The 14077-nt window shown below is 37.8% G+C and overlaps 1 protein-coding gene across 3 annotated transcripts; it reads left to right on the top strand.

Moving 5' to 3' along the window:
- The first annotated feature begins 637 nt into the window (after window positions 1–637).
- Window positions 638–13932, top strand: LOC105156084 (Nucleoporin autopeptidase). 3 transcript variants are annotated; one of them, XM_088877493.1, is made up of 13 exons: window positions 638–790; window positions 1140–1202; window positions 3152–3451; window positions 4875–5462; window positions 5841–6068; window positions 6160–6794; window positions 7531–7603; window positions 7736–7793; window positions 9595–9736; window positions 9884–10003; window positions 10133–10301; window positions 11574–11633; window positions 12938–13932. In XM_088877493.1, the coding sequence occupies exons 2-13, from the start codon at window positions 1187–1189 to the stop codon at window positions 13636–13638; spliced, it is 3090 nt and encodes a 1029-aa protein (XP_088733619.1). In that variant the 5' UTR covers window positions 638–790; window positions 1140–1186; the 3' UTR covers window positions 13639–13932. The 3 variants fall into 3 exon arrangements, with proteins under 3 accessions (XP_088733619.1, XP_088733618.1, XP_088733617.1); XM_088877492.1 differs by having other exon boundaries at window positions 7531–7618; window positions 9887–10003; XM_088877491.1 differs by having other exon boundaries at window positions 7531–7618.
- Window positions 13933–14077: the final 145 nt, after the last annotated feature.

The following is a 14077-nucleotide window of genomic DNA, read 5'->3' as shown; positions in this document are numbered from 1 at the left end:
CCAAGGGTGATTTTATCCAGGGATTTATAAAAACAGCTGAGAAAGGATATAAACTTCACTTATTATTATTCTTTTAGGATTAATTATGTTTAGCCCAAAATTATACTTTCTCCCAAAATAATTTTAATATTACACTTGAATCTTCTTCAAAAATTCTTTCTTTACACTTGGCATCTTTTGTTGGAGTTTGGACTAAAAATGCTAACACTAAAAGAAAGGGGACGAGTGAAGGATGAAAAACTAATAATGAATAATAATGATAAAGTTTTATTATTTCCCACTTTGAGAAAATTAAACTTATAGATCATAATTTTAGTATTTAGTGAAATACTACTCATATTTAGAGTATTTTCATTAAAATAACATAATCCTCATTCGTCTTGGGACATCGTCACCATCCATCTTTTGGCCAAATATGACTTATGGTGAAGAAAATCACCTTCAAATGTGTGAGATTCAAATTATTGAGGAGGATTACAACAATAGTATGTATTTAAGGGGCAAAATTATAATTTTTCAAAACATTAAGGACCAGAGCGAGTTGGGCCATAATACGAGCCCAAGAAATATCTAAAGGCCCAACAAGAGCAAAGCCCATGGTCCAATTCCACACTAAATCCCCATTTGGTCCGTCTCATTGTGTTCCTAAAGTAATTTAATTTCACCTTCTCCTCTCTGTCCTCGTCGAGCTCTCAGCTTTTCTATTACGCGACCCTTTTCATCGCTCGCAGTCGCCGCGCTGCCGCTGCTGGTGGTGGATCCACTACCGTCTCCGGAATTTTATCGGAAGGTATCGCTATTAACGTATAATATATAACGCTAGCTATCTGTTTGGATGCTCTTCGTTGTTTCTAGTTCGGGTTTCAGGTTTTGAAATCTAGTTTCGTGCACAATCTCATATTAAAAATGCCTTTGTTGTTGGAAAGTTGGTTTCTACCAACGCAGCGCGCGCGCAATATTGATACCTGGATTTTTATTTATTCGTTTAAGTGTTTGCCCCTGTTGGGGTGCTTGGTGTTAACAACTGTCTGCATTTCGAATTTATTTATTCTTGCTTGGATTTTGTAAAGTTTTTATGCGAGATTTCCTTTTTCTCCTTGTGGTAACGAAGTTTTTCTTTTTGTACGTTTTCTGTTCAGATTTACATCAACGGCAACTCGCTACTGTTTTGCTTTGCTGAGAACTGATGTTTGGAAGCAACCGTAAGTGCTCATTCACCAGTTTGTTGATTTGGACTTTGCTTTGATTATTCTATGATGCCAATATTGGTTGCTCTTTGGCGATATATTCTTGTGAATTCCTCTCCTACTCATTTTATATTCTCCCATATCCTCTCCTTTCTCTGGTTTTATTCTTGAATGCAAATTTGGAAAAACTTAAAATGTGTAAACTATTGGTTAGATTAATAGTCCATGATGATCTTGAATTATATTGTAATCTTGTAACATTTAACTGAGTGCTTCGGATGGCTATGCTGTGTAATTTTATATGCCCATTTTGCAAAATCTCAGTGCTATATGCTTGTCTAAATTCTGAATTTTGATAATTGATAAGAAGGAATGGATGTGTAATTGCAAGGAGAATTGTAGAGACAAGTAAAAACAGAGATAATTGTATAGAAATGATTACCACCTCCTGTCAGCATCTGCAATTGTTGCTTGGTTCTGGTTGCAGCATTGGGTCATACTTGCATACCCCCTAGAATAAACTTTTAAATCCAGAAGAACCCTTGAAAATGTTTTTAAACTCAGAACTACCAACTTTTGATTTGAAAAGATTAGCTTCTGTAATGGCCTTTAAGTTTTTGTCTATAAGCTTGTGACTTTAGAATAAATTGCGTCGGTTTCTTACATTAAAAATGGAAACTGAGTTCATTTTGTGGATTTTTTTGTTGGATTTTCAAATTGAATACGTTTTTGGGTATGGCAAGCATTAAATAATTTAATCATTTTTTTGGCACTTTATACTTATAGTATGTTAATCTAAGATGTCATGAGTGATTTACTCCAAAAATCAAGAACTTATAATGGTGTTAATGATATGATTTTTTTTAAATTTTTAAATGAAAAGTTGGTGAGTGGGTTTTTCGGATGGAAAAATATTATTGTAGCTTTTTTAGTTCCAAAGTTGATTCTAAGGTGTTGCAGTAATTTCCCTATTTTTATATTGTACTTTTGTGGGATGCGGAGCAACCACCAATGAGTTACATGTGAGTTCTGTTGTATGGTTGAAATTTAGGAGTTGCAGAAATAGAAGGAAGACACAATTGATGCAGTTGGATTTTAATTCCTAAAGGAGCTAGAAATATGCTTATAAATGAATTAGAGTTGGTGACTTATGTCATTAATGAAAAAGGCACAATCCATGATTGACTTCTTCTTTAACTTTTCAGAGAAATTAAGAGAGCAGAATGATGGACTTTCAGTTACCTATCCGGTGTCGTTTCTCCAGAATTATCCCTCATCTTAGAGCTATTTAGGATAATGATTGTAGAAGTCATGTAGTGGATGTCAGTCACTTTGAGTTAATCACAAAGCACAATATGTTAGGAATGTATAAACTCTAGATAAGTTAGTTTAGATTGCGAAGAAGTTCAAGAATTAAAAGAAAATCGACTTAGTAATGCAAACTGTGCGGATGGAACAACCTTGACTTCCACATGGGCCAGATATTACTTGACAAATATAAATGGAAACATAAATGTTTTAATGGGACGGAGAAATGATAATGGATTGTACTTGCAACTTCCATTAAAACTAATTAAGTTTGAAGAGTGTCAATTGTTTAAATGAAGAATAAAATGCAAAGAATAATTGACTTCTTAGCTTGAATTTTCATTCTTCCCTTTTGTTTTCTGCAACATATGGTACAGTGGGCACTATATTTTTAATTTACTATGTTGTACTAATACTTCCAAGTTCCAACTATCATTTGACTTGCATCAGCACGACTTTGGCTGCTGAACTCATATGTATATTTAATTGCTTGTTTCCATCTATTTATATTGCTGAGCCTTCAATTCCTACTGCTTAATGTGACACAAATGATTAATAGTTTACTGATGAGTGTCCATGTACACAGTAGATGATGATTTCTTTTTTTGTTTATGACTTGTTTGCCTTCCTGTACTAACTTTTTGGTTGTGTTACAGCTTTTGGGCAGTCATCTAGTAGCCCATTTGGGTCCCAACCCGTCTTTGGGCAGACTAATAATGCTAATAGCAACCCATTTGCTCCTAAACCCTTCGGTAGTACAACCCCTTTTGGTTCACAAACTGGGGGATCCATTTTTGGCAGCATGTCTACTGGTGTTTTTGGTGCTCAGTCTTCTTCTCCTTTAGGTTCCACTTCTGTCTTTGGTGCTTCTTCATCACCTGCCTTTGGAAGTTCAACACCTACATTTGGAGCTGCCTCAGGTTCCGCATTTGGAAACTCATCTTCGGCATTTGGTGGTAAGTGCATTTATGGATATAACCACCTAGTAACAAAATAATGGTTCTCATCCATTCTTGGATCTCCTTGTAGGAGTTTATGCATGGGTTGATTTGTTTACTTTCTTTAAAGCTAGGGCAATCTAATGCCTCCTGATGTGAAGTTGTGATGGGTTGTATCTAGTTGAGTTTCAAAGTTCATTCTCTTGCTTTATGACGAAAGGAACTTATCAGGATTGAAATTGAAGACATAATTCACCCTTCACGACTTTCCTCTCTCAGTCAGAGGGGTTAGGTGAAGGATTAAATGACAATTTAACACCATTTTATTAATTTGGCACATTAAATCTCACAAATCTCTGTATTTCCTTCCCCCCCTCCTTGTATCCAGCGTTAAAGTATGCATACTTTTGGTAGCTTAATATGTTCCTTCCTTACTGCCCCCTGTCCTCGCTACCATGTTGGTAATCGAGTGTCTGCATGACTTTATGCTTGGAAGTGTTATTTTTGCGGACGGGCATGGGTGCCATTCCCTATATTAACTGATACAGCTGTTTCATTGGATCAGGATGAAGCATGTATTCTGTGACATACTCTGTCTACTTGGTTTTAGAGCAGTTCTTAGAGAAGGACTTGTGTTTAAGAATTTATGATCATGCTGTTGATGTCATTCCAAAATGTGTCTTTTTGTTTCATATGATTGATCTTGTCTGCTTCATCAAAAGCCATCTACAATGCACGTTGAAGTTAATAATTTGTGCAGGTGATTGAAAATCATGTTGTCTTGAAGGACACATCGGTTGTGTTGACGACGCCTGACCTGCTAAGAAATGCTCAATTGTGTTTGATCTTGCACATCATAGCATGCTTATAGCAATCAAGTCAAATTTTCACTCACGGAATATTACATGGCTAGACCATATGGGCTGAAAACTTCAAATGAAAATCATTCCTTAAAGACTCGAAGTTTCCTAAATTATGTAACTTCGTCATACGAGAGCTTGAAAAGGAAGTTTACAAAGATAGTATGCGGTTCAAAGTATATTCTGGATTTAGTTTGTCAGCATTGTTGGCAATGCTTAAACGGTGCCCATAATGATTTTCAGCATAGCTGTTTGTTTCACGAATTTCTGCATTTGGTCATTTGATTGAGAGTAGACCTTTTCTTTTAACTTTTCTGCGGGCATTGTCCTTGTTATTACCTTGCTATAATAACAGGCTTCCGCTAGATGCCCTTATAGTGTTGTTGGTTTTTGTTAAATCGTCTATGAGCTTTCTCTTTGTCTTTTGGTTTATATTTGGAACCATCTGTTTTTGTTCCTCCAGCTCTGGCTTATATGTTGTTTTCCTTCAGCTTGGCCTTACGGGTCTTTTGTCTAAAGTGAATATCTTAATCATACAGTTCTTGTTTATTCTTATTTTGATTAACATTGTTGAAATGTAGGTTCATCGGTGTTTGGGCAGAAGCCTGCTTTTGGTGGTTTTGGATCTAGCACCACTCAAACAAGTCCCTTTGGGAGCTCATTTCAGCAATCACAACCAGCTTTTGGGAATAATCTATTTGGTTCATCAACTCCTTTTGGACAACCAAGTCAACCCACATTTGGTTCATCGAGTAGTCCTGCATTTGGTGCACCAAGTACACCCGCTTTTGGTGCTACCAGTACCCCTGCCTTTGGTTCTACAGCAAGCCCAACGTTTGGTAGCACAGGTGGTGGCTTTGGTGTGTCGAGTTCTCCTTTTGGATCAACCACTCCGGCATTTGGTGCGGCTTCCACTCCAGCATTTGGGGCTTCTAGCACGCCGGCATTTGGTGCTACAAGCACTCCTGCGTTTGGTGCCACAAGTACCCCTGCATTTGGTGCCACAACCGCACCTGCATTTGGTGCCTCAGCTACTCCAGCATTTGGTGCTTCAAGTACTCCGTCTTTTAACTTTGGATCCAGTCCAGCATTTGGCCAGTCAACTTCTGCATTTGGAAGTAGCCCATTTGGTGCGACATCATCTTTTGGAGCTCAAAGTTCTTCTTTCGGTGAGTTGTTTTCAAGTATTTGATGGTGTTAAGTTTTATTTTAGTATGATTGGACATTGGTTGTGAATGAGGAAAATGCTAAAGCAGATACTATGTTGGTTCAGTTTTGAAGGAAAACCACAAAGGAATGTTTATGTATTTCAGTTTATACATATGTCTATTTTTTTTCCAAATGATGGTCAATTACATTGACAATTGTTTAAAATTGTACCTAATCTTTCATAAGGAATGCATGGTACTTAATTTTCTATGCTTTTCCTCACTAAAACCCTGGATCCAACAAGAACAATGAGGTCGTGTTTTATGGAATCCTCCAAGTGCAGCAGTTGTTGGGATTATATATATAGTTGTTTCTGAGCTTGGCTTTGACCCTTACAGGAGCACAGACTACGACCCCCGCTTTTGGTAGCCCTGGTTTTGGCCAGACTGCTTTTGGAGGGCAACGAGGGGGAAGTAGGGTGTCACCCTACTCACCAACACCTGAGACAGATGGTGCCACTAGTACACAGCCAGCTGGGAAACTAGAATCTATTTCAGCCATGCCGGTGTACAAAGATAAAAGCCATGAAGAACTTAGATGGGAGGACTACCAGTTAGGAGATAAAGGTGCTTATCCAATCTCATTGAAATCTGAGGAACTCCAGAAGAATTTGTTACATAATGTGTTACTGATAATCTTTTACTGTAATAAATACAGGAGGGCCAGCTCCTGCTGGTCAGGCTACTGCTGCTGTTGGCTTTGGTAGTTCAGGCTTTGGATCCTCATCTACTCCCGCGTTTGGCCAATCATCTGCAAATCCTTTTTCATCTACAACCTCTTCCAATCCATTTGCTCCAAAAACCCCAGTATTTAGTAGTCCAGGCTTTGGATCTTCATCCACTTCTGCATTTGGTTCTTCACCTTTTGGAACATCGAATACATCTAACCCTTTTGGTTCAACATCATCAACAACGCCCTCCCTATTTGGCAACACAACTCAAGCATTTGGAGTCAATACCTCTCCTTCTCTTTTTAGCTCTTCCAGCACATCTGCTTTTGGATCACCATCTATTTTTGGTGCCACAGCAACACAGGGGACTGCATCTGCCTTTGGTACTGGCTTGGGTTTTGGCAACACTCAGTCCTCCCCATTATTCCAATCGACTACACCAACACTTGCACAGACTAGTTCTCCTTTTGGACAGACCTCCTCTGCCTTTGGCCAAACTGCACCTGGATTTGGTCAGTCAAATTTGTTTAGTACTCCCTCAACAGGCTTTGGTGGCAATCTTTTCTCCAGCACTTCATCACTTCTAAGTAACACCAACACTTTGGGGTTTGGTCAAACAACTGTGAGTTTCTATGAACTATACTTCTCTTACTCCTACTTGCCATTTCCGTGCTGCACTCTTAAAGCAAACATAGACAAGGCTTAAAGGCTGTTACATTCAATGCTGAGTTGATATTTCATTTTTTGAACTTCACAACTAAGATATTGTGTTGAGCTTGGGCTAAGCGATTCTTATGTTGGGAAAGCACTTGAAGCTAGCAACTGTATGTGCACGAGTCTATAGACTATATTTCAGACTAGAAATCTTTTATCCTTGTTATTTATTATAAAAATCCGTGTAATGTACTATTTTGGTTTATTTATAGACATTAAATTGGGTAGAAATTCAATTAGGTTGTAGTTATTTCAAATGGATGTGTAATGAGAGCCTGAACGTTTATTTTGAAAGTTGTAGCTGAATCATTGGTGAACGTGTTTGGAGATATGTCTTTAGGAGCAGTCCATTCGAGTTAGTTTTCTTCCATAGTCATTAGATTGAGGAGTTGTCCATCATATGTTTTCCACTTAGGTTTATTCAGATATTTAAGCATGGAAGGATGATGTGTGTTTGACCTGAAACCTGGCTAATTAAACAAATGACGTGTAAATTAAATTAATTAATTACACTTTGGTTCTTGTTTCAATTTTGTGAACTTAGATTGTTGGCCTAATTCCAACATTTTGTTCTTTCTTGCTTTCTTTGCTGACATCCCTTTTCTTCGACTACTAATTTATTCTCTTCTTGCTTCTCTTTGAAGCCCTCTCTGGCTACACCATTTCAATCTGCACAACCGGCTCAGAGTTCTGGTGGTTTTAGCTTTAGCAACTTTGGTCAGTCACAACCAGGTTAATCGGCATTGAGCTTGTTTCTATCGTCCTTAACAATGTCATTTGTTACTCCTTCTATCTGTGGAAAATTGCATTGTGCTTATTGTTTCAATTAATATCTTATGTTTATGGCAGGTGCAAGTGGCTTTGGCGGCACCCCTGGCATGTTTAGCAATAATGCGTTTGGACAAGCGTATGTCACTTTTTTTCTTGTTTCTTCATTTTTCTGATCTTGCTGTAATTTAATACTTACTTTTTGATGAGTAGTTGAGCTCTTTGATATACGTAGTTTATCTTGGAAGTGCTTGTTGTTCATGCGGATGATTGACTTGATCTACTCGTGTGATTTGCTCCTCTATTCGCCCTTCACCCCCTTTCTTCTCATGGATGTGGGGTTGATTCTAGGGACTTTATCTAGTTTGAGCCACAGTGGCATGTGCTTCTTTTCCAATTCTACATTTAGAAATATAGCACTCTACCTACAATTCTTTTTACTTAGCTGTGGAGTTATTGAAGAAAAAAAAATTCATTCTTACATTTGAAGAAACTCCATTTCTACTTGGATTGGAACTGAATGCCCCAGTCCTCTTCTTCCCGAAGCCTGCCTACCCACATTCGCGCCCTGGAAATATATTGAGTTGTTTCGAATGGAGAATCTTCATGCTTGGTTTTATTTTTTATTTTTTTGTTGAGCTTGAAAGTGTGTAGGTAATCCGAGCTTTAAGAGAGACAATCTCAGCCCTCTTTAATACAATGGAACCTGAGTTGATCTCAAGCCTGCTTTAATACAATTTAACTTTAACTAAGTTGAGCGTTAGTTCTTGATATTTGCAAAATTTACAGATCAATGTCAAACGACCAGCAGTCTGTCTTGGACCAATTTCAAGTGGTTCTGTTCCTTTTGTGCACCCCATACACAATTTTTAAATATGTTTATCAAATTTCATTGATGTGAAAGAGAACACAGTTTAATCCATCTCTATATAGCGAGAGCATTTATTCACAGTAAACCTCAACTTATTTTTAATTTATCAATTTTTGTTTTTATAATTCAGAGCATTTGTTTGTCTGGTTAGCTTTTTATTTAAAATGGCATGTAATAAATATGGATTACATATTATTCTTGTACATATTCACTATACACATCAACTTCTCAACTGGACGATCATAAACTGGAAGGGCAAGACTTTAAACACCTCATGCTCCAATTTTGATTGGTGATGCTGCTTACCATCTTTTGATGAGAGGAGTGATAGAATGCATGTGAATTCATAAATAGATGTGATCCCTTCAGAAAGTCATGTTCAATGTTGCTACTTTTGGACTTTTTCACTGATGAAAGTTCACTGTGACTAATTTGTGGCTGGGTAGAGATAGTATGTGCCCATACACAACTTCAGGTCCTTGTGTTTTTCTTTTGGAGGATTTTCCTCGTCTTATGTTTTTCTCTTGGTGTAGTTTGTGGAGGTTTGCAGCTTTTTTAATATTTAAAATAGAAGTAACCTGATCGAAAAGGATGTATGATGCTTCATGTTATGTGGAGTCTCAGAAGATGGTTGCCTATACCACAATCTTCAGTTGTTGGGGACTCCACATCTATAAAACAGATTTTCTTTATTGTTTCTGATCCAGCGGTGGAGTAGAAGGAAATAATGAGAACAAATGAACTCAAAATCAAATGAAAATTGAAAATGTTGGGTGTAAGTTGTTACCTCTCCTAGCAAATTGGTATCCTTGCCAAATCATTTATAGGCTTGTCGTGTTCCCAAGTGCAGAACATATTTATGACTTTAAACATGCGCCCAAATCTTCACAAATTCCATTATTGGCGTTTGGATGTTTACATTGTAAAGAATAAGTATAGGCTTCCCAGATCCCTGATTGTTTTAAAGTGTGTTGTGTTGTGTGTAAATGTTAGTTTGTTTAACCCTCATGTCCTCTTCTTGTGTGTGTTTGAGATCATGTATGAATTTGTCTTGCATTTTAATTTTCAGGTTAGGCACCCAGAGCTCTATGGTTGCTCCACAAGCAGCCCCCATTACAAATCCTTTTGGAACTCTGCCAGCAATGCCTCAGATGTCTATTGGTCGCACTGGCACTTCTCCTTCTATTCAATATGGAATTTCCAGCTTGCCTGTAAGTATTCTTTTACTTGACTAAACACAGAGGAGCTTGCATGATGTCTTTGATTCACGGTCCTTTGACTTGCCACTGTATTGATTGGTATTGATTGATATAAGTTGTTCACACTGAAAGAAAGCAGTGATAACTGTCATTTTAAAGCAGGTAGTTGAAAAACCAGTGCCTGTGAGAATATCTTCACTTTTGACATCTCGACACCTTTCTCAACGGCGTATTAGGCTGCCTGTAAGGAAATATCACCCAAAAGCCGACGGTCCAAAGGTGATGTTACTTCTCCAATGATACTTTATATTTTCTCTAATATTTTCCTTACAGTCCCATGATATGCTGTCATAAGGACGTTGACTGTTTGATTTGTGTTCACATTTCACTTACTTTTTCTCCAATCAGGTGCCATTTTTCAATGATGATGAAGAAACACCCAGTACGCCAAAAGCAGATGCTCTCTTTGTTCCAAGGGAGAATCCAAGAGCTCTAGTGATTCGTCCACTGGAACAGTGGCCCTCTAGATCCAGTGCTGAGAAAACAAAGGCCCCGAGCACTCCCATTCGTGAGAATGGTACACACTCTTTCTTCCGTGATTGTTGGATTTTGTGCTTTTTGATGGTGAAAGGATTAGTAATAATTTTGTGAGAATAGCAGAGGCAGTTGTTATGTCAGTTGACATCTTGTAGCTTGATAACACAAGGTGCCACTTATCTAGTAGCTGGTTGTTTCTTACATTCTTGATTCTTTCACTTTCCTTTTAATCAAGTTCAGATATTGGAAGTTAGTTTCTCTTTATCAGTGGGAGTGATGTTATGATGATGTTGTGTATTGACTTAAAGCAAGCTGGATTATATGTGAAGAGTGCTTGATGTGCTTGACTTAATCATCTTCCACTTATATAACAGATCTTGTATTAATGGAGTGCTTGATGTGCTTATTATTGCTTGGAGGTCGGATGCATCTTAATAAAAAAACGAATTTGTTGAGTAGGTTGTTTGATTCTCACTTGTTTCCAGTATGCAAGATTAGATTGAGCCTTTCTGTTGATGTAGTGGGGGGGCCTTGCCCTTATCCTTGAACTATTATGTGCAATGGTTATAAATAATGGGTTCTCACTGAAACTCTGCTACAGCTATTTGTTTGGAAGTTTTGGTTTGCAAGTGCATGTTTCATCTGCGCAAAGTCTTCAGGTTTGAGTTCTGTTTATTCGTCGACCTGAGTTACATGTCACCTGAGCAACTAAGCAACAAGATATCGTAAGGTAATCCAGGCATTACCAAATTAAATGGTGGCTTCAAGTCAAACAGTTAAGGTGGTTAATTTAAATTAGTTAACCGCTCTGGATGATGAGTAGCCAATCCATCTTTGAGAAGGACTGAAGGGGAATCCGCTCATGTTGTTTCAAGAATCAAGTTTACATGAGGTGATTTAACATAACACATGATATTGATGGAGGGAGGAACTATTTTACTTGGACTTGACGGGAGGATTATCTGAAAGCTGCCTCTAGTGTTATAGTTAAAGGTCTCTTTCATTTTTGAAGGATGGTGAAGAATCTCTATCACCAATTTTAGGATCAGATGGGGCTATCTTGAGCAGAACAGTGTTATTGAAAATTTGATAGCTGTAGAGTTCACCAGTTAGTTGAGATCATTGAATAAGGATAGATATTTTTCCCTTGCTGTTTACTTACCTATGTGTGTGGCACCTTTTCCTTATAGCTTGGTAGGGGTGCTGCATGTTTGGGGTGAACTGGAAATGGTGGCTAGGGTTTTGTGTTCCAGTCCCGCACTGAACCATACTTTTTATTGATCCTTCTGTCCTTGGTTTGCTTATTATGCAGGCAAAGTTTGTCAAGATGTTTACAATTCCATAAATGGGCATGGCTCCAAGGACAAAGATGGTGAGTGCTGCTTTGTGTGAAAGTTCACTAGTATCTCATATGATTTCTTATGTATAACATGTGATGAACCTTTGAGTAGCTTCCGACCATTCTTTGTTTTTTGTTCACAGTTGTTCAATATTATCTTTTATCTAAAAAAGGTTAAAGGATCAAGTAAAATTACTCTTATGAACAGGTAGTGCAGTTGTTTTCGACTATATAATCTTCTTTAAGATTGATGTGGTTGCACATGATAAGATGGTTTCCAGTTATGCATCATTGACATGGAAGCAGGTTCAAAATGCTGTTGAAATAATGGTTAGGATTATTACTTTCTCAAACCCAGCATTGGAAAATGTAGTTTCATGAAAACATATACTGAAATACATACTGCAATTTGCATACAAGATTTTCATAATATTGTCAATTGATTAACGGAGGGAAGATATATTAGGAGTTTGGCTGCATTTATCTTCTGCCTTACTGTTTACCCGCGATGCAGAAAGAATGAAAGAAGAAAGTGGAAAAATTGAAAATATGTAGATGTCGTAATTGGGAAGAACACATGGTACTTCCATCCTGAGTGAGTCAGTTGTACATTTGTTTGAGTGCTTGATATAATGAATTGCCATTACCAGTTTGTTATTCTCATCCTTTGTAGTTTGTGTACACTGGGGGACAATAGACAATTGGGAATAGCCATTGTACCAATAATCTTGGCAACAAAACTCGAAAAACTTATTGCTGCCTCAAGCCTAGGAATACTCATTCCACTTTAAGCTGAAATGAAAATAAAAATTTACTTTTCTTCATTACCCTGAATTCTCTGTCGATAACTTCTCTCTGTAGCCGTGGCTGTTACGTTCTTTCATTGAAATTACGTTTCCTGCTGCCTAATAGCAGCCCTCTTTCAAAAACTATAGAGATAAGGTGTATTTGTAGATTTGTAAAATGGTGGTGGTGATATCATGATTTAGAGCAGTGTTTTCAACTCCACCGTGCCGAAAACTTGGACGGCTGGTGATCTCGGCAGCTTAATTTTGCTTTCAGATTATATGAGTTGTCTTAGGTGTAGTCAGTATTCTATGCCAAGATTTTTTCATGGAACAAGTGTCAAAAGATGGAAAACAGAGTGGGAAAACACCATATTCATATATGAAAAATTGCAGATTTTTTATTGCTGATTCACATAATAAGTGGGAAGTGTGCTGTGATGTTTTAAACTTATCTTATTGCTGTGACTTCTGAAAATACCTTGCTGTTTTCTTTCATGGAAAATATGCTGCATTCTTCGAATACTGAAAGTTATCTGTTTGCAACTTCAGTTGTCCAGACTGAAGATTCCTTTGAAAATGGCCTGGCGAAGGAACAAGTTAATCCTACAAAAGGCAACCATAAAGCGAATGGAGCCCATGATGGTCTTTCTACAGAAAAAGGAGACTCTTACATCACTCTTACGGGGCACCGAGCTGGTGAAGCAGCAATCGTTTATGAGCATGGAGCTGATATTGAGGCGCTGATGCCAAAGCTTCGCCATTCTGATTATTTCACAGAGCCACGAATTCAGGAGCTAGCAGCAAAGGAAAGAGCTGAGCCAGGCTTTTGCCGCCACGTGAAGGACTTTGTGGTTGGGCGACATGGTTATGGCAGCATCAAGTTCTTTGGGGAGACAGATGTGCGGAGGCTTGATCTCGAGTCTCTTATCCAATTCAACAATCGTGAAGTGATAGTTTACATGGATGAGAGCAAGAAACCTCCTGTCGGACAAGGTCTGAACAAACCTGCCGAGGTAACTCTTCTAAACATAAAATGTTTCGACAAGAAGACTGGTCAGCAATACACAGAGGGACCAAGAATAGAGAAGTACAAGGAGATGCTTAAAAGAAAAGCTGAGGATCAAGGAGCTGAGTTTGTGTCGTACGATCCAGTGAAAGGGGAATGGAAATTCAGAGTCAACCATTTCAGCAAGTATAAGCTTCGAGACGAAAATGAAACCGACGAAATTCAGCCTGGTTCTCTGAGTTGACGCTATGTCTGTTGCGTTTTTGTGTGTATGGGGCTTGCTTGACTTGTAGGTTCAGAGTTTGCGCAACATGTATAAAATCATGCATGGTTTTGTTTGGTTAAGCTCCTTGCCATTGTTGTTGTGGGTGGGTTTTTGTTTCCGCTTTTACTCTTTCAGGATTGTCAAAAAACCCGTTGTGGTTCAGTTGGACAAATTTAGATTTGTTTTTCTAATGTAAGTGCTAAATATTGTGTTGATTTTTCTGGGTTGGGGAGACTGGAAAAACGACTATCAAATCAAGTATTCATTTTCTTATATTATGGAGATTCCTCTATAACTGTTGTTTTTTCCTCTTAAAGTTAGAATATTTATTCATATGGCTCTAAATTTTAATATTTTGATAACTTTTTCTGTCATTAATATATATTACGATATGAATAGCTTATTCTGCAAATACTTT

The sequence above is a fragment of the Sesamum indicum genome, linkage group LG2 (genome assembly GCF_026168435.1).
Source record: "Sesamum indicum cultivar Baizhima isolate 11 linkage group LG2, ASM2616843v1, whole genome shotgun sequence".
Classification (NCBI taxonomy): domain Eukaryota; kingdom Viridiplantae; phylum Streptophyta; class Magnoliopsida; order Lamiales; family Pedaliaceae; genus Sesamum; species Sesamum indicum.
The sequence above is the reverse complement of the archived record's forward strand: the minus strand, read 5'-3'. Positions and strand labels throughout refer to the sequence as shown.